The sequence below is a fragment of the Rutidosis leptorrhynchoides genome, unplaced genomic scaffold, assembly GCF_046630445.1.
Source record: "Rutidosis leptorrhynchoides isolate AG116_Rl617_1_P2 unplaced genomic scaffold, CSIRO_AGI_Rlap_v1 contig30, whole genome shotgun sequence".
NCBI classification, from domain to species: domain Eukaryota; kingdom Viridiplantae; phylum Streptophyta; class Magnoliopsida; order Asterales; family Asteraceae; genus Rutidosis; species Rutidosis leptorrhynchoides.
In genome coordinates, this window is record NW_027266543.1 from 1 (window position 1) to 18,069 (window position 18,069).

The window sequence follows — 18,069 nt, forward strand, 5'->3', positions numbered from 1 at the left end:
ATTAACTTAGACTGACTTATACATAGAGTATCACGTTATGCTTGGGTGTTCTATTCCTAAAATTCTGCTTTGGAATAATTTTATTTGTAAACTAGTCATTTATCCTTGTGTTTCAAACTTCACGGATGGCTCTTTACTTAAGGATCCAGAATGATAATTATTAGCTATATATAGGATTATCCCCTTAATATCAAACTGAATTAATAAATTTTGGCTGAATAAATTGTTGAGCAGGGGGATGATTACTTGTTGAACGAGGAAGGGTTACCAAAGCCGAGCTTCCCAAATCATTGGAAGGGAAAGAATGGACTGTACTGTGTCGGATTGTCGAGGAATGGCCTCCATGGGGCAACCTATGATGCTCAAAACATAGCTAGTGATATCAACTCTCTTCTCTAAACTGAGTTCACTACTCTCTTCTTCTGCTTGATTGGTATTGGTTTTTATATAGTATTAGACAATGAATGAATGGATGGATGGAAAAGAAAAGGCATTTGAGACTCTTTATTTGCAACTATTACAGAACAAATAGTTAAGCAATGTTAAGATTTCGGTTGTCTTTAATTGCATCATACTGCAAAAGCATATAGAAAACCCAAAATATCAATTTAAAAGAACAAAGATTCCGCAAATAAAACATTTTCACGATTACCATTGTTATTTATCGGAGGACATAGCAGTTCGGCATTTACAACTTAAGCAAAATGTCCAGAAGTAAAACGACAGCAATCTTGACAAAATAAGACAGACAATGATAAGAACTACACGAGTTTCGAGTGCATCTTCAACTCTAACAATTACAATACATATTAAGCCTTAATTGGGTGCATCTTCAATCTTGATAACAAATCTCGTCCATGGAGCCAGTCACAGTATTAGTATTGTCAAGAAGAAGCAGCGTCTCCTCAAGATATCTAGTACCACTAAAACGGGGATTTAAAGCCTCAAAGGTAAGTGCAATTTTCTTCTCTTCTTTACTCTCAGGGTCAGTTGAAATGGTCAACATCTGAAATTTCTTTCGCTGGATGTAGCAACATCCAACACCACTTTCCACAAAATCTCCCCTTTAAGTCGAAGCCCCACTATACTTGAACTAACTAGCCTACAGGGATATCTTGGTCCATGAATCCACGTTACCATACTGCTTCATTATCCATAGTTCTAAACCAGCTTCTCCATTAACTCGAAGCTCGCTGCTACAAACTGCAATTGAAGTCTGCTTGTAAGCAGCTAATTGGATTTTTTTCCCCTCGGGTTTTAAACTTTCTGGCAACTTAATTTCGTGAAATATCTCGGCATTCACATCAAACCCTACAATGGCACGATCATCACCAAATTTGTACATAGATGTAAAACTAGAGCCACTTAGCCAATGGATAGCCCCATTAAGAAGCGGAAGAGGAGGTCCGAAAGGAATGGAACTGGGGGCAGTATCGGAAAGAAGTTTCCAGCAATTGCCACTCAATTTGAAAACCCCAACTTGAGGTGATTGGGAGTTTTCTGAAAACAGAATCCTAACAATCTTATAGTCATTCGATAGGGAATCAAACGCAAATCCTAAAGGTGTTGTGTTAGCATAGAATTTAGAGAAATTGGGCTTAGGGATGGTTAGAGTTTTCCTAATTGTGGGATTCCATAAAATAATAGTACCGTTTTCCTTGGCTAGACAGAGAACACCATTACAAACAGCAATGGAGGCGTCAAACATCTTTATGCTACGAGGAAGAATCAAGTGCTTATAAAAATCGAACCTTTCAGTCTCGAGAAAGAGTTCCCACTGACTAGGGCTGCTCCAAAAGACCGTGTATTGCTTCTTTTTGCTGTTGTTGACAGTGTATGAGGAGATGAACTCAGGATTTTTGACAATGGAACGCCATTTCTTCTTCACGCACATGCACGAGCCAAGGGCTTTGATGGGTAGCCTTTGAAAAACGTCGAGCAAAAGATCTTCCGGAAGATCATCAATTGTTTTCGATTGCATCGAATCTGTAACACAGCCACTTCCCTCCATTAAAAACTCAATTTTTTTTTTCCTGAAGATGAAATTTCTAGGGTTCTTAATTTGAACGAAGCAAATTCAGCGAGTCTTTGAGTATGAACTGTCCTGAAATCGGATAATTGTAATTTTGGTACCTGAAATGGATTTTTAGTTAACATTTTGATACCTCAAAATTTTTTCTAACAAGTGGATATTTATTCCGTTAAATTTCTAACAACATTATATCTATCGTTAAAAATCGCTGAAGTGGCACCATTGTTCAGTAAAATCTTGTCCAGTCAGCTCCATATATGCAACACGTCACGTGTTGATTCAGTCTAAGTGACATGTCATCATTCTCAACCTTAATTTTCAGAATTCGGCAACCACCATGGTGGTCCCACTGCCAGCCATCGTAGATGATAGTTGGATTTCGAAAAATTTTATATTCCCATGAACGTCATGGTCGTTTTGGAATTTTCAAATTTAAAATCGTTTGGTGCAGATCTAAACTTAAATGTGCGGTGTTCGAAACTTTAATGTTAGATCTGCACCACCGGTTTTTAATTTGGAAATTCCGACACCAGCATGATATTTATCTCGTCGAAGCAAGTTTGGGTATATAAAATTTTTCGAATCCCTGTGACCACCGATGACTGCCCGGCCGTAAGTGGAGGCCGAACCACCGTCAGTGGTGGGTGGTCGCCGGATTCTGAAAAATAATTATATTATCCTACTTGTTTCGACGAGGTGAACATTATGGTGATATCGAAATTTCCAAAAAAAAAATCGAAATCCGACGATCAGGTACGGCGGCGGGATTGTGGTGGTCGCCGAATTCTAATAATTTTTTTACAAAAGTTGAGGATGATGATGTGTCACATAGGCTGAGTCAACACGTGACATGTTGCACATGTGGAGCTGACTGGACAAGATTTAACGGAAAAATGGTGTCACTTCAGCGATTTTTTACGGTAGACATGATTTTGTTATAAATTTAACGGAATAGATACCCACTTATTAAAAAAATTCGAAATACCAAATTGTTTGTTAGCTAAAGTACATTTCTGGTATAAAAATACAATTATCCGGTCCAAACATATTGTGATGCTGATGCAAGCTAAGCTTCAAGTGCAGAGCTTTTGCTTGGCCTTGTAATTCAACAAACTTGTTGAATTGGTCCTTATGCTAGAAATTGTTTGCACATGGCTCCGACACATTCTTACTAATTTTTTTCTTAAAAACTGTTCCGTGTTCAGTCTCGTATTATGTGCTGAATTTGGATTGAGTTGGTTTACTAGGAGTCTAGTAGACTAATGAACAAAAGCTTTTTTTATGATAATGAACAAAAGCTTTTGAGGAACTTTATTTCCAACCGTTAATAATTTAGCGATTACTATTATTAATCAATACAAAACAATGAAGATTTTTATGCAAGGTTAGTCTGCAGCCAAATTCTGCAGACTGTTAAACGTTTGCTGGAAATCAATAAAACCAAAATTGGAGATAGACCCGCCAAATCAAATTGCCAAGTTTTACTTGGAAGAACATTATCCATCATCGATCGCCAGAAGAACGGTTGGCACTGATTTGGCAGCCCGGAATTGCTCATCGTGTTCCCAAATATGGAACACGTTGAGAGATATAAGGATCATGTCTCTGGAAATTTTGACTAATTACGCCCAGAGGATTCCTTCAAAGCCAATTTCATCATTCGAAACTGGGCTGTCCCCGATTTCTTCTTCAACAGCTTGGGTTTCGCCCGCATCTTGATAAGGTTCTAACAAATCGGAAGATCTTTCCGATGGAATCCCATAATCCTTAAGAACATGGGATGAAGCAGCTGTAGCTGCCTCCCTTTCTAACACGAGAAGGAAATTGTCTTCGAATTCAAAAACTAGATACTTGTCCTTGCAAGCTGGCCATTAAATAAACACGAGGGGATGAGAAATTGAAGAAACACAAATTTTCGAAAACATGCATGTCTAGAAGATTGAAGACTTACAATCCACAAGGTGTGCTAGGTGATGGATGTTCTTTATTCGAGTTCCGTTGCACTTCAAAACCTGGCGCATTTTCCATTATAGCAATCAATAATCTAGTAGGACAGAAAATATAATGTACCACTAGAGAAACTTACCTGTTGGTTGCTCATATCTTCGTATCCAATATTGATTTCATTTGCTAAGACCTAATGATGAAAGATAATGGATAAGAAACAGACAAGAATGCACTAAATTTAAAAACATAAAACACGTAATTTTGTATATATTCTGCATATGATAGTTAAACATGAGCAGAATCAAGAGAGAATTGTTGCCTCATACTATAAAAAAAGAGAGCAAGAAGTTGCAACTAAGAACATTTCCTACTGCATGGAATTGCAAGTTAAGTAGAAACGATTATTCCAAGTTCTTATTAGGATGCATCGCACCTGAGAAAGGATCACCATTTGTTCCCCTTCGAACCTTGATAATGAGTACCGTGCTTTCGCTAGTAGTTTCAACTGAGACAAGATGTTTTAAATGTCAACTACTCGAGTTTTGAGTTAGCAATTTGGTTAAAGGTTTTAATTATTTTCGGTTATAAAGAAACTTACCCCTATTGATTCTTCACATTCCTCTCTGTTGTCAAAGATCAATATAATAACATGTAAAATAATTTTCTTCTAGCATCAATGATAAAAACTATGGGCAAAGATTAAAATATGAAACAGAGTCTCAGGAGTTGGATGCAACGTACTCTATTAATGGTTCTGAGAGAGGGGTGAAGACTAAACCAGCAATTATAAGATATGAAGGCTGCCCGGCGTCGATGTGATAGGGAACCTTAAAGCAAAGGCGTTTGATGTTTCAGATAAATAGCATATTAACTGGTATTGTATCATCAGAATTGAACTACCGTATTAAGGAGGGCATACCAAGTGAACCCGTGGTTTTAGAGCTACTTGAACTTTCATGGAAGCACCTCCTCTAATTATACCGAGCTCTGCTACATCACCTGCAAATCTGTATACATAAAATTTAGAAATGAGGAGTATTGTGAACCTTTTAAATAATAATAATACATTGAAAAATGAAAACAAGAAATGAAATAGCAGGTCACAGCAAACAGAGTTGAAATTTCATTTAGCTTTATGTTAAAATCATACAATAATGGAAAGAACTATAACTTTAGCCAATGCAACATACTATCACAAAACCAATTCAGATTTACTGGCCACATTAGATGTCAAGATGTTCATTATAGCATAAAACATAGAGTTAATTGCAATATCCACTGCAGTTTTCACCTCATTACGGCTTGCCACCTCATTATAAAAAAATGAGATGTAAATACCATGCAGAGAAAAACTAAGAGGATTATGAAGTTGGAGGGAAGGAATGCTTGTCCGGATTAACTTAATAGGGTGATCCTATAATGTAAAACATCGATGAGAATACTAAACATTTTTGGTCTCCCCAAACATTGAAACAAATAAGCACAAAGAAAGAAGAACGAAGAGTAAAAAATTACTTCTGACTAATAAGGTAGCGGAATGCAATGCGCTCGTTTGATCTGAATGGCACTGTTCCTTCAGATCCGACATGAACACCATCAAAACTTACTATTACATCTCCCTGGAAAGAACAGGTATGCAATAGATTTTTTTTAGGCCAGGCTCTGAACTACTTCACTTGATATAATAGATGTATTGATGAATAAAATCACTACAAAATGAATTCTTCCCAGTACCTCTTTTAGAACTTTACTTGCGTCAGAAGTAGGTTCAACTCTTCGCACTAGTACACCCTGCACAAGCCAGAGAGTAAAATTAATCGAACTGTAAATTATAAAGGAACTATATATATACCAAAAAATTAGAGCCGACTTTGTTCTATAACTTATCAAAAACATCAACAATAGGTCAACTAAAACCACAAGATCATTGATGGCAATGCTATTTGTCACTGTTGCCTTGAACTCGAACATAGCATGGATAAGGACTGATTCTTAATTATCAGTCTTACTTTCTGCTCTGTCCTCTCTATTATCGAACTTTCAATAAACTTAGCTGTCATTATTTTACTTTATTCATCCAATATTATTTCCATACCATAGGTGGCTTTATTATGTATGGGTGTCTTTGAAGGCTGTCAACATGTGCATGTGGGTCTATGGTAAATAATGAAATGTACCTCATTGGATTCTACTTTTAAGCAGGCACGTAATGCTGGATTCTCCAACTTTTGCAGCAGTACTCCAAGACAAGGGAAACCTGACAGTCATTAGATAAATTTCTTTCATGTTTACACCACGTTAACGGAAAACTCAAACTACATGTTTGAGGTTGAATTTCTTAGTTGCATATGAAATGTATACATAATACCAAGTAACTATCTATAGATGATAATGGCTCTTTAAATAAACTAAATTTCAAACCAGTCAAAAACTGAGCCAACCACTAACAAAACCGAACTGTCTTCTTTAGAAGAAAAAACAGGATAGTTATGAGTTTAATTGAACAAGCTGAAGGCTTGGGCTGAGCCTCAAACCAACTAGGCAGGATACTAGCGGATAGCTAATGTGTGGTACGTCAAAGGTATCCTTAATGCAGTAACAACAACAATTGCAGATGCCAAAACAACACAAAATTCTAGTGTGTGAACATATGGAAGACAAGAAGCATTCCCACCTGTGTATTTTCGATTTCTTTGATAGTCATCCAAAAAATGAGATACAACTGTTGTCGGAATCACATATCCAATATTTTCAGTATCGCTAGATCTGTAGACCTAAAGGATGTGTCTTGTTAGTTGTGATTTGTGAAAAAAAAATAGAAAAGAAAATGATACTGCAAAGATATAAAATTCTGAAGCTTCATGCGAGTAAAAATAAGAGGAAAGAGAATGTAAAGTCAATATCCCCCAAAAAGAGAAGTTGGCTAACAAGCATATTAGAACTTAGACATAGTTCTAGACCAACCCAACCAAGTAAAACCTAAATAGAATTCGCAACAGCATGCCAGAAAGAATACCTGGAATGCCACTCCAATGCACTCCCCCTGGTCATTGAATGCAGGACCACCACTATTACCTAAAATCTAGCAAGTATAAGCAGTGGCTATCACAAAGATACGCAAAGAAACCTTTTAAAGGAGGAACCAACAACAACAAAATACAATTCCACGTGTAATTAAGAAATCTTTTGCACTAACTACACAATAAATTTTGAGGTAATGAGTATCTACTGACCAGGATTAATCGCAGCATCAATTTGAATGCCCAGCAAATCAGATGATCCATGAGCATATGATGTAACCTGATCATTAAAACAGAAAATTCATATTAAATAAGGTCTCAACAATTGATCAAACCTCCTATGAATTGTAAACCATACCTCTATTCGTGATACAACCCCCTTTGTCACTGAAATGGTGTCTCCTCCAAGTGGATATCCTACCACAGTTACTGCATCCTGCCAATCATGAAGAATTAAGCATCAACAGGTTACAGCTAAATATAACCCACAAATGAAAAAAAAAATTGATACTGAATAATCACTCTCTAAAACTATCTTGTTGAGAAAGGAACAGTAACTGAGAGCCTCTAACGTTTCCAATATGATATTCTTTTATATTTTATTTAGATATATGCCTATGCCGTCAAATTCATTTAGACTCCACAGAATGTCATTCAGAAGGGGGGAAAGAGAGACGTCAGAACCATATAAAGCCCCACAACATAAACTCAGAAAAATAAAAATTAAACCTGTAGACGAGGCAACCGCCCAAATTGGAGCGGTTCAGCTCCTTTCCAGAATTCCTTACTTTCAACTGAAAGCAAAGCTATATCACAATCAGCACCTCTTGCCAAAACCTGCAGTTGAAGACAATTAATCACAAAACACTGTACAATGGGATACCAACTGCATCTTAAGATTATCAGATCTAACACTATCAATGATATTTCTATAAAAATATAAATACATCAAATTGTTATTTTCTGTCTGAAAATACCTTAGCCACATATTTAGTATCATCTCCTCTTCTTTTCACTTTAACCTGCAATTGTAAAGAGAAGAAAAAGTGTGGATAAGCAATCTTGCTTAAGGTAATAACCAAAGAGGTATTAACACTAGCAAAAGCTTCATCCAAGCCCAATTGTACAACATGGGTTTTCAATACCCCTCAATCAAAAGGCAAGTCGAGAGTAATTTTTCATCCAGGATTTATCTCAAGCTTAGGAATCTTTAGGAGAATCCAAGTAACAAGAATCTTCAAGTCTCAAAGTATTATCTGCAAAATTGCATGTGTATATGTGAATTGTGAAATACCTGTGTGTCATGTTCAACGCAATGTGCATTCGTCAAAAGCTTTCCTTCTCCAATCATAAAGGCACTGGATGAAGCAATGAAAAGAACTCATGTCACTGGCAGTATTTGAAGGATAAGAAATGTTAAAGAACCACATACGCTTTATTCTTAGCTTTTAAAACTGACAAAAATATTGTGTGTTTTAGATTCCTCTGTAGCAGCTGCTAGTAAAAACTTCAAAACTTGCCTGCCAGTACTTGTAAATTGCCTTTGCTTTTGCCAAGGAAGAGAATAATCCGGAGCGCTATGAGTGCAGTAAACCTATAAAGAAAGAAAAAAATGAAGACTTACTGAAGAGTAAACAAAAGAAAATCAAAATAAAGTGAGTCCAATATATTGCTCTTTAGTCTCAGTAAAACACTAGGATTATCAAAAGAGCCGTTTGATAACTTTGGTAAACCAGGAGAAAAGAAACTGAAAACATCATGCCGTTAGAGTAGGATTCTTGGACAGGTAAGATTTTACCAAAAACTCCAATTTAAACTTAGTTACCGGACCTTGGATTTCATGGATATCTATTGTATCTTATAAAAGTTCAGGAAGCTGTGTGTTTCATGACCATGTATGCTGTTAGCCATGCATTTTAAATATCAAGGAGTACCACAGTTTGCTTAACAGACAACTACAGTCTATTGTTGTCACTAAAATATAAGGATCGAATGAACTTGCATATAAAAGAATACCTTTACAACAGCGTTAAGAACAGCCTCCTGAATATTCCCTTCCTCGGCCTGAAAATGGAGGCGAATGCATCATGACAACCGTATAAACAGCAAGGGGGGAAAAAAAGGAATTGAGCCTTGGTAAATGAATTCCATTTCCTATCAAACTAGGTATCGATGCGAGATTTCTGTAAGTAACATCAAACATGAAAGTTTGGATTGTGAAAAGAGCAAACAGAAGTCAAATCAACTTAATTGTACGTTGTACCTGCTGCTCTGACAAATCCAACTGAAAATCTCTCCTCTCCTTTCTCTGAGAACCAAATGCTTTGCCACTACTAGAATCAATCTCTTTCGACCTTCCAGAGTATTTCTTTTGGGAAACAACATCCTTCTTCATAATTAAAAGATAGTATTCCATTAAATTGCTCGATCAGTTAAACTTGCCCAATTAAAAGATAGCTGCAATATGCACACGCACACATAACATAAATGATAAAATTATGAATTTACCAGTGAGCTTGAAGAAGACAACGATTCTTTCTTTTGAGCGCTTTTTCGTGGACGAGGATTGTTGTTAGCTGCTGAAGAAGAAGAAGCTCGAGGATGGAAGGACCGATGCAACGTTAAGAGACGGCGTTGGGAAGGAATGACGGCGGAGAGACTGAATTTGACGGTGGAGTTGAGGAGGAGACCATAGAAGCAGGTGTTGGTGACTGCTATGGCCATAGTATATTTGTGACAGTATCTCGTCTCTTTGCAAATTCTCTTATCCCTTTCCCCTCCTTTTCTGTTCTGTTCCTCATGGCTAAAGTCTAAAAACCAATATCTGGTCCTTATTGTTTTATTAACTCGAATACTCGGTCCCTTGTGTCTTAAGTTGGGCAAAAATGTCCGAATTTTGGCAACTGGCAAAACATGGAGGATTCAGGATATTCATCACTCATCACAAGCCGACGTAATCAGTTCATTGGAATCAACTCCTACCAAACCGTAGCGAGACGAAACGGACAAAGCTGACATTCTCCCCCCAAGACTATCTTTTCGAATGCAATTTAGGACATTCCATTAAAATCGTTCCTAATTTGACAGAAAGGTTTCGAAAACAATTTCTTCTTGTAAATATAACTCAGGGACCCAGCCAATAAAATCGACAACGTTTTAAGTAGAGGTATCACACTTGTAAGTATATAGCATTTTCTATGAATTGAGCTCCCTAGTCAACAAAATTAACGGGACTATTAAGTGAAGGACCAAATAACAAAATTCATAAAATACTAAGGATCAAATGGTTGATTTAACCATTGATTTTGGCGCCTCTATTTCAGTTCTCCGCATGAAATTGAAGCCAGTATTAGGTTTTCTCACTGAACTAAAATTGATGCGATTGTAGTCAACCGGAACACTAATCGGGCCGGGTTTTTTAAGATTAATTGGGTTACATTACTTGAGTCGAAGCCCATTAAATGATACGGTTTTTTTATACATATATATACAGTATAAATTTAGTGTAATACAGTAATAGACATCGATAATAAAATAACATGTAAAATAATAATTCTTTTTCTTGGCCGATTTATTATTTACATGTAAAACTAATAATTTTTTTTATTCAACGATTTTTGACTATACAAAGAGAGATATTTCTCTAAGAATTGCGATTTTGAAGAATCGACTTCATGACCTTCAAGATGAAAGTCTATCTTGACAACCATTAGGCTATCACATATATATTATTGCAAGTGTATGTATAATTCAATCGAATGTAAACTTTCCTTAAAGCCGATTTGATAATTTTATAAGTTCAACATACACAATCATATATATATTTCTCACAAAAAAAAGTCACCTGGCATATTATTTCCTTCAATATATCTTAAAACATATATATTATTGACATTGAAATAATTTTACATCATGACATTAAATAAAAAAAACATATGAATGACAATTGTTTCCTTCATAAATAAATTATACTACTATCATTGTTTAGTTATAAACGTTAATCAAACAAAATCAACTTATTTTTTATTGAACCTTCTAAAATATTTATTATTTCTTATCTAAACACTTCTTTTTAAGTGACTGGAAAATAAAGAATTTGATGTTTAATAAAATTATTTTAAAATATAGTTTTTCTATGACTTTTTATATATTATATATGTGTTTGGTAAATTAAATGTTTAAATTGGGAAAAGATAAAAGGATACTCATGTGATATGATTGCCATTAACATTTTAAATAGTTGTAATTACATTATTCCCTCATGAGCAGCAATACGAAATTATTTAAAATACCCATATGCACCATTTGATAAAATGAGAGAATTGAACGTTAAATTAGAATGGTGTATTTTATTCAGTAGCAAAATAGTTCTTTATATAATACAATTATAATATTTAACTAGTTAAAGATTATATTTAATGGAAATTCTAATACAGATAGGAATAGGATAATACAATAATTGAGACATGAATTTGTGAATTTGATTGGATTTAGTGAATGTTGATTTAAGCTGAAGCCCATATGCTATTACTCTTCCTCAAATAGGCTGGCATCTACGCAGCCTAAGTTTGAACTTCAGCAGCTCAAATCGAGCTTTTGGCAGAGGCTTCGTCAAGGTATCTGTCGTTTGATCAGCGCCGGAGATATGAGACACCCGAAGAGCATCGGCCTGGACTTGGTCACAAATGAAGTGAAAATCGATGGCGATGTGCTTCATACGCGAATGAAAAACTGGGTTCGAAGCGAGCTGAGTCGCACCCACGTTGTCACAATAAATGACGGGTGTGCGAGGAAGATGATGATTGAGGTCAACAAGCAGATTATAAATCCAATTAAGCTCAGCAGCAGTATTAGCAACGGATTTGTATTCCGCCTCAGTTGAAGAACAAGCAACGGACCTCTGCTTCTTCGAACTCCAAGAAATTGGATTGCGCCCGAGGAAGATGATGTAGGCGCCCGTGGACTGAAAATGATCCCTGTCACCAGCCCAATCGACGTCGGAATAGGCTTGCAGCAACTGAGATGTCGACTGATCAGCGAAAGCATGAAGACTGGAATTCGAAGTTCGGTGTAGCTGAATGCTGTCATCTATGGTACTGGCAAGATAACGCAGGAGGCGTTTCACATCCTGCCATGATCAGTTGTCGGAGAGTGAATAAATTGAGATAGTGTCGTCCCTGAAGTTAGTGTCAGAGTCGGTGAACTGGCCATGGGTGTGCATGTTGGGCGTGAGTCTGTCATCTGTGTATGATGAAGTAGATCTTGAATATACTTCTTCTGAGATAGAAGCAGACCATCAGAATTTGGAATAACTTCAATCCCTAAAAAGTAATGTAGAGTCCCTAAGTCCTTGATAGAAAACTTAGCAGTTAGGAGAGCAATGTATTTTTCAATCAGTGGAGAGTTGCTTCCTGTGATAATAACATCATCGACATAGACCACGAGAATAATAGTACCAACATCCGAGTTAAGGATAAATAGAGAAGCATCAGAATAAGAATTTTTAAATCCAGTATCAATAAGAAACTGCCGCAAAGCTTGGTACCAGGCTTGCGGAGCTTGCTTCAAGCCATAAATAGCTTTTCTGAGATGACAGACATAGGTAGGATTGTCGGAGTCCGTGAAACCATGCGGTTGCGACATGTAGACCTTTCAGCTAGGGGTCCTTGTAAAAAATACGTTATTCACGTCAAGTTGCTTTAGAGATCTACCATTTGTAAGGGCAAGAGTAAGAACAATGCGAATGGTTGTAGGTTTTACAACTGGACTGAATGTTTCTTGAAAATCAATTCCAGGTCGCTGATGAAAGCCTTTGGCGACCAATCTGGCTTTATAGCGATGAATCGTGCCATCTGAGTTCCGTTTCACCCAAAAAACCCATTTGCAGCCAACAACATTGTGTGCTTTATCTGGTGGAACTAGAGTCCAGGTACTATTTTTTATTAAGACGTTAAATTCCTCTGCACATGCTTGTCTCAAATGCGAATATTTAAGTGCTTGTGTGATTGTTGTAGGTTCAAAGTCCACGCTAGTCTGCAGTTGAGTCGATAAACATAATTTCTGTATTGGCTTGATGATATTATTCTTGCTACGTGTGACTATATTATGTGAGTTTTGAACCAAGTTGTCCACTGCTTGTGACGGAGGAGCTGATACAGCAATATTCTCATCCTGAATGTACGGCTGCAAGAGTGAGGCTGTAGTAGGTGCGGCAGCGGCTTGCGGCAAAGGTAAGTCAGCTACATTCTCAAGATTATTTTGTATGAAAGCACTAGTAACTGCAGGAACTGAATTAACATGGTTAGCAATTTCAGGGGAAGCTATGAGTAGAGACGGAGCTGAAAACTCAGGCACTGGGATAGACACAGAGACGATAGGAGGTATCCAGAGAGCTGCTGAGTAATCAGGTAAGTGAACTGGCTGTTTTGATAATTCTTCATATAGTAAAACCGACTCGATGAATTTGACATGACGAGACACATATAATCGATCAGTAGAAATGTCATAACAATGGTAGGCATTTTGGGAGGGCGAGTAACCTAAAAATAGACATGGTTTAGATCTAGATTCAAGCTTGTGTTGAGTGTATGGCCTGAGCCATGGATAACATAGGTAACCAAACACTCAAAGGCGGGACATGTTTGGTTTGTGTCTAAATAGGCGGGTATACGGACTGACCATGTTGAGATTGGGTGAGGGCATTCTATTGATAAGGTAGACAGCAGTACAAAAACTATGTGACCAAAACTTAATAGGAATAGATGCATGAGAAAGTAAAGTAAGCCCAGTTTCCACAATATGCATGTGTTTTCGTTCTGAAATTCCATTGTGTTCTGGAGTAGTCCAAAAAGAAATTCCAGCAATGGCTAGAAAATCTTTTAAAGCAATATACTCTCCACCATTATCAGAATACAAGGTTTTAATTTTTAGATCAAAAAAATTTTCGACTAGACTCTTAAAACGAAGAAATACATCTTTAACCTCAGATTTAGCTTTAAGTGGGTAAAACCAAGTATATCTTGTGTAGTGGTCAACAAAAATGACATAGTATTTGAAATTATCATATGATAATGCAGGAGATGTCCAGACATCGGAAAATATGATTTCCAGAGGTTTGGTGGAAGAAAAATATGATTTTGAAAAAAGTAATTTGTGGCTCTTATTAATTAAACAAGAGTGACAATGTAATTGCAATTGACAAATTTTGACGAAAACCTAGAAGAATCTAACATAGCTTTGACAATTGGTGATGCAGGATTTCCTAATCGTGCATGCCAATTGACGGACGAAACTGACGACGTTGGAAAACTTGCCGGACAGGCAAGGACTGTAGATGACACTGGCCACTCGTAAACTCCATGCTTAGGTACGCCCTTGAGAATTTGATTTCTCGTTAAAATTTCCTTCACACAAAAATCAAAGGGTGAGAATTCGATTGCAACATTATTAGTAACACATAACTGGTAAACAAACACCAAATTTTTCTTCATTTGAGGAACACAAAGGACATTGTCAAGATTTAGATGCTTAATAGATGTGTTTAAAGTAGTGTTGCCAATATGGCTGATAGAAAGACCTTTACCATCACCGATTATAATGTCATCAGGACCATTATATGTGTTATGCAGGGAGAGGTTGGCAAGATCCGTTGTGACGTGATGTGAGGCCCCTGTGTCAAGCAACCAGGACTGTGAACCGGATGATGAAGATGCAGCAGCAAGATTGGCAGACGGTTGCCATGAAGCAGCTAGGGTTGTTGTCAACGGAACAAGACAGACACTCGGGCAGCGTCTGGCACTATGTCCCTGCATGCTACAAATCTGACATTTACCTTAGTAACCTGGACCTGCTCCTCTATGATTAGTTTGCTGATTATTGCTTGAATTCCATATTTGTTGATTGTTTTGAGGCTGCTGAGTAGCATTTGTAAACCATGATTGGGCATTCTGGTGACCAGATTGCTGAGAGTTCTGAGATCGAGGGTTAGGAGTTTGAGACCCTTGCGTACGCCAGGAACCAGTATTTTGATTGGAGGTGAAGTTCCTACTCGAGGACCGATTGGTGGAATTTGCAGTAGCTGGAAAGTGAGATGGGAAACTTGGTGGCATCTCAGATTCAGCAACAATGAGCTTTTCAAGTAGCTCATCAAAAGAAATGGGGCTATCCCTGGCATTGACATTCAATTTAACCTGATTGTAAAAATCATCTAAACCTGCTAAGATTTTGTCGGTAAGATCCTCAGGATCCATTGGAGATTTTAGATAGGCTAAGTGGTCGGCATGAACACGAATAGATTGCATATAATCTGTAATTGACATTTGGCCTTTGACAACTTTATTAAGTTGTGCTTTGACCTGTTTGATTTTTCCACACGAAACTTTAGTATAGATCGCTTCAAGTTTGTTCCAAGCTTCCTTAGATGTGTTTACTGATGAGATGAATGGTATGATGGTAGGCTCAAGGCTCCGGTGATGGCGCTAAGAATGAGACGATCTTGACGAACCCAAAGAGAGTAAGATGGGTTTGGGGTGGTGGATGGAGCGGTGGAGCTACTAGCCGTGTTTGGGGCGGTGGAGCTATCAGCAGGAACAATTTGAGGTGGCTGAGGTTTTGTGCCATCGATGAAGCCGAGGAGGTCATAACCGATAAACAAATTATAGAATTGAAAGCGCCAAGCCATATAGTTTGATGAAGTGAGCTTGAGAAGAGCTTGTGTGATGGGATTAATGGTGATGAGGTTTGATGAAGTGGTTGTCATGGCTGTAGGATCGGATATGGTGACGAGCTGGGGAAAGAAAAAAAAAACAATGTTTTTTTTTTCTGGACGATTTGTCGTGTGGCTCTAATACCATGATAGAATGATAGAATTGAGTGTTAAGCTAGAATGGTGTACTTTATTCAATAGCAAGATAGCTCTTTATATAATACAATTATAATACCTAATTAGTTAAGAATTATATTTAATAAAAATCTTAATACAGATAAAATTAGGATAATATAATAATTGAGACATGAATTTGTGAATTTGATTGGACTTAATGAATGTTGATTTAAGCTGAAGCCCATATGCTATTACCACTATCCTTCCTCTCAAACAATATATTTATGCTCATATTCATATCAAAATCCATAGAATTTGATGAAAACAGAAATTCAGTATTTTATAATATATATTAGATTCTCCAAATCAGAATCAGTTAAAATCTCACAACACTGTATTTGTTCATAACTTGAAATGGTAGGAAGATGAAGGCTTCTAGCCAAGTCTAGCGAATGATATATAAAGGGAGACCTCAAGATAACAAAAATTTCATTAAACATAAAAGAAACTCAAAGGAAATTGATTTGAATGAGGTTCGAGTTTTCTGCTTTTCTCATTAAGTTTTAAAAGTGATCGAGTGTTTTTATACTAGGAACTAAAAAGCTAACATCATTGTAAACAATCAACCCTAGGACAAATGTTGTCTAGGAAAGGAACCATTCTATCACGAACTTCAAGTTGTCCATGATATGAGCTAATCTAATACTATCTCCGTCTCAAAATAGATGCAATCATTAGATTCTTGCTCACAATCATTTCCAAAGACAAGTTGTTTTGGGAAGGAAAGGAATTACTTTAAAATGAAACCACTAACATGCTTAAAATAGACCACTATATCTAACTTTATTTGCAGCAGACTTCAGACTACACATTTCTTGTTGCCAACAGATCACAATGCATCTAGTTTTTCTCTTTTAAGCGGCACATAACATCCAAAGATACTAAGGACCAGTTCCTCTAAATTTATGACAAATCCTGAAGCAAAATCTTTGAAAACTCACTTAAAATTACCAACCTTAGAGTTTGCTTTAACGATAAACAGATTCTTTTTCGCTGAATTCTGAAAACAATCACATTCGACAAGAATTAGAACAGATCAAAGCATGCATTTATATCTCATCTTCCATATATCATCATCAAATTAATTGGACACATTATTACAATTGAATTAGCATTTAAATTAGAGAGTTTATAGCTCTTGCATTCAGACACACAAACACGCCATTTCCATCTCTTGAGTTCTGCTTACTTTCCGTCAGAAACACAAGAAACTAACCTGATAAACCTTAGCTACCATGACTTGTTTCCTCTATTCCCTGTAACTTTCTCTTCACTTGTTTCCTCTCTGTACCATTTTTACAAACACCTGAAAAAATCTGCCATAGCTAAGTTTGATTGAGAAAGGGGGACATTTTAGACAGCCAAAAATTAAGAAGTCTAATATTGAATCCAACAATATGTGCATTTTAAAATCTATAAAAGACTGGGTGCGCATTACCTGGGCTGCTGATGAAATAGTTGAGTGACAGACTATGAAACGAGAGAAAATGTAGTTTTAAGAGTGACAAATGATTTGATACTATGAGAGATTAGGTCGTGATATGAGTGAGCGATCTTCGCCGTGGTCGTATGATCGACCGGTGACGTAGTAGAATTTAGTGATTTGCAATCATCAAGGTTTTACATATGCTACGTAATTATGTCTAAAGAAGGAGGGTAAAATATTTTGATCGCAGCGCAAGCGAGAAGCTGACATGACAAGCATCAAATATATAAAATTTTTGTTACCAAACCAAACACTCATTTCGGCTTAGAAAGAATCATAAGCCGAGAAGCAACAAACTCCTTCAACTCAAGTGGGCCAAACGACATCGTTTCTTTTGAACATCCAGTGTAATCTCAGTCACATGAGCACACCCACATAAAGCAAATTCTTATCCATGCACTAATTTTACTTTTCATCTTAAAACTATACGAAGGAGGAAAAAGAAAAAAAGAGAGGGAAAAATCTCACACAATGAGCTCCTTTCCGATTTCAACATCGCCGAGATTTCTATGTGTCTCGAATTCAAAAATGATCATCAACAAAAGATGTGAAGTGAACACAGCAGCAGCTGGAATCAATTTGAAATCCGTTCGGTTTGATGTTAGTGTAGTAAGAAGATGTCACTCTCATTCAAGTCCACAACAACAACAACAAGATGAGGAAGAAGAAACCCTAGTTGAAGAACTCCGAGTCCCTGAGAATT

General features: G+C 36.8%; 2 protein-coding genes across 2 annotated transcripts; both read right to left on the bottom strand.

The window, feature by feature from the left end:
* Positions 1 to 832: 832 nt before the first annotated feature.
* Positions 833 to 2,011, bottom strand: LOC139882713 (F-box protein At3g07870-like). Its single transcript, XM_071866989.1, has 2 exons — positions 1,107 to 2,011; positions 833 to 1,064 (listed from the first exon to the last, which is right to left on the bottom strand). The coding sequence occupies exons 1-2, from the start codon at positions 2,009 to 2,011 to the stop codon at positions 833 to 835; spliced, it is 1,137 nt and encodes a 378-aa protein (XP_071723090.1).
* A 1,643-nt stretch (positions 2,012 to 3,654) lies between these two features.
* Positions 3,655 to 9,723, bottom strand: LOC139882715 (protease Do-like 2, chloroplastic). Its single transcript, XM_071866992.1, has 21 exons — positions 9,508 to 9,723; positions 9,263 to 9,388; positions 9,016 to 9,063; positions 8,520 to 8,593; positions 8,294 to 8,357; positions 7,977 to 8,021; positions 7,729 to 7,836; positions 7,358 to 7,435; positions 7,213 to 7,279; positions 6,996 to 7,054; positions 6,654 to 6,753; positions 6,157 to 6,236; positions 5,714 to 5,770; positions 5,495 to 5,598; positions 4,899 to 4,986; positions 4,721 to 4,806; positions 4,578 to 4,602; positions 4,413 to 4,484; positions 4,119 to 4,169; positions 3,984 to 4,044; positions 3,655 to 3,896 (listed from the first exon to the last, which is right to left on the bottom strand). The coding sequence occupies exons 1-21, from the start codon at positions 9,721 to 9,723 to the stop codon at positions 3,655 to 3,657; spliced, it is 1,851 nt and encodes a 616-aa protein (XP_071723093.1).
* Between the last annotated feature and the right edge of the window lie 8,346 nt (positions 9,724 to 18,069).

What these genes read in the sequence shown, in the direction of transcription:
- LOC139882715 (XM_071866992.1), bottom strand. Translation starts at nt 9,723, where the DNA reads ATGGCCATAGCAGTCACCAACACCTGCTTCTATGGTCTCCTCCTCAAC. An exon ending in CAATTTACAAGTACTGGCAG is followed by an intron (nt 8,358 to 8,519) that starts GCAAGTTTTGAA and finishes TGCTTCATCCAG; the next exon opens with TGCCTTTATGATTGGAGAAG. An exon ending in CGCTACCTTATTAGTCAGAA is followed by an intron (nt 4,987 to 5,494) that starts GTAATTTTTTAC and finishes TTATGTATACAG; the next exon opens with ATTTGCAGGTGATGTAGCAG.
- LOC139882713 (XM_071866989.1), bottom strand. Translation starts at nt 2,011, where the DNA reads ATGGAGGGAAGTGGCTGTGTTACAGATTCGATGCAATCGAAAACAATT. An exon ending in TCATGGACCAAGATATCCCT is followed by an intron (nt 1,065 to 1,106) that starts GTAGGCTAGTTA and finishes TTCGACTTAAAG; the next exon opens with GGGAGATTTTGTGGAAAGTG.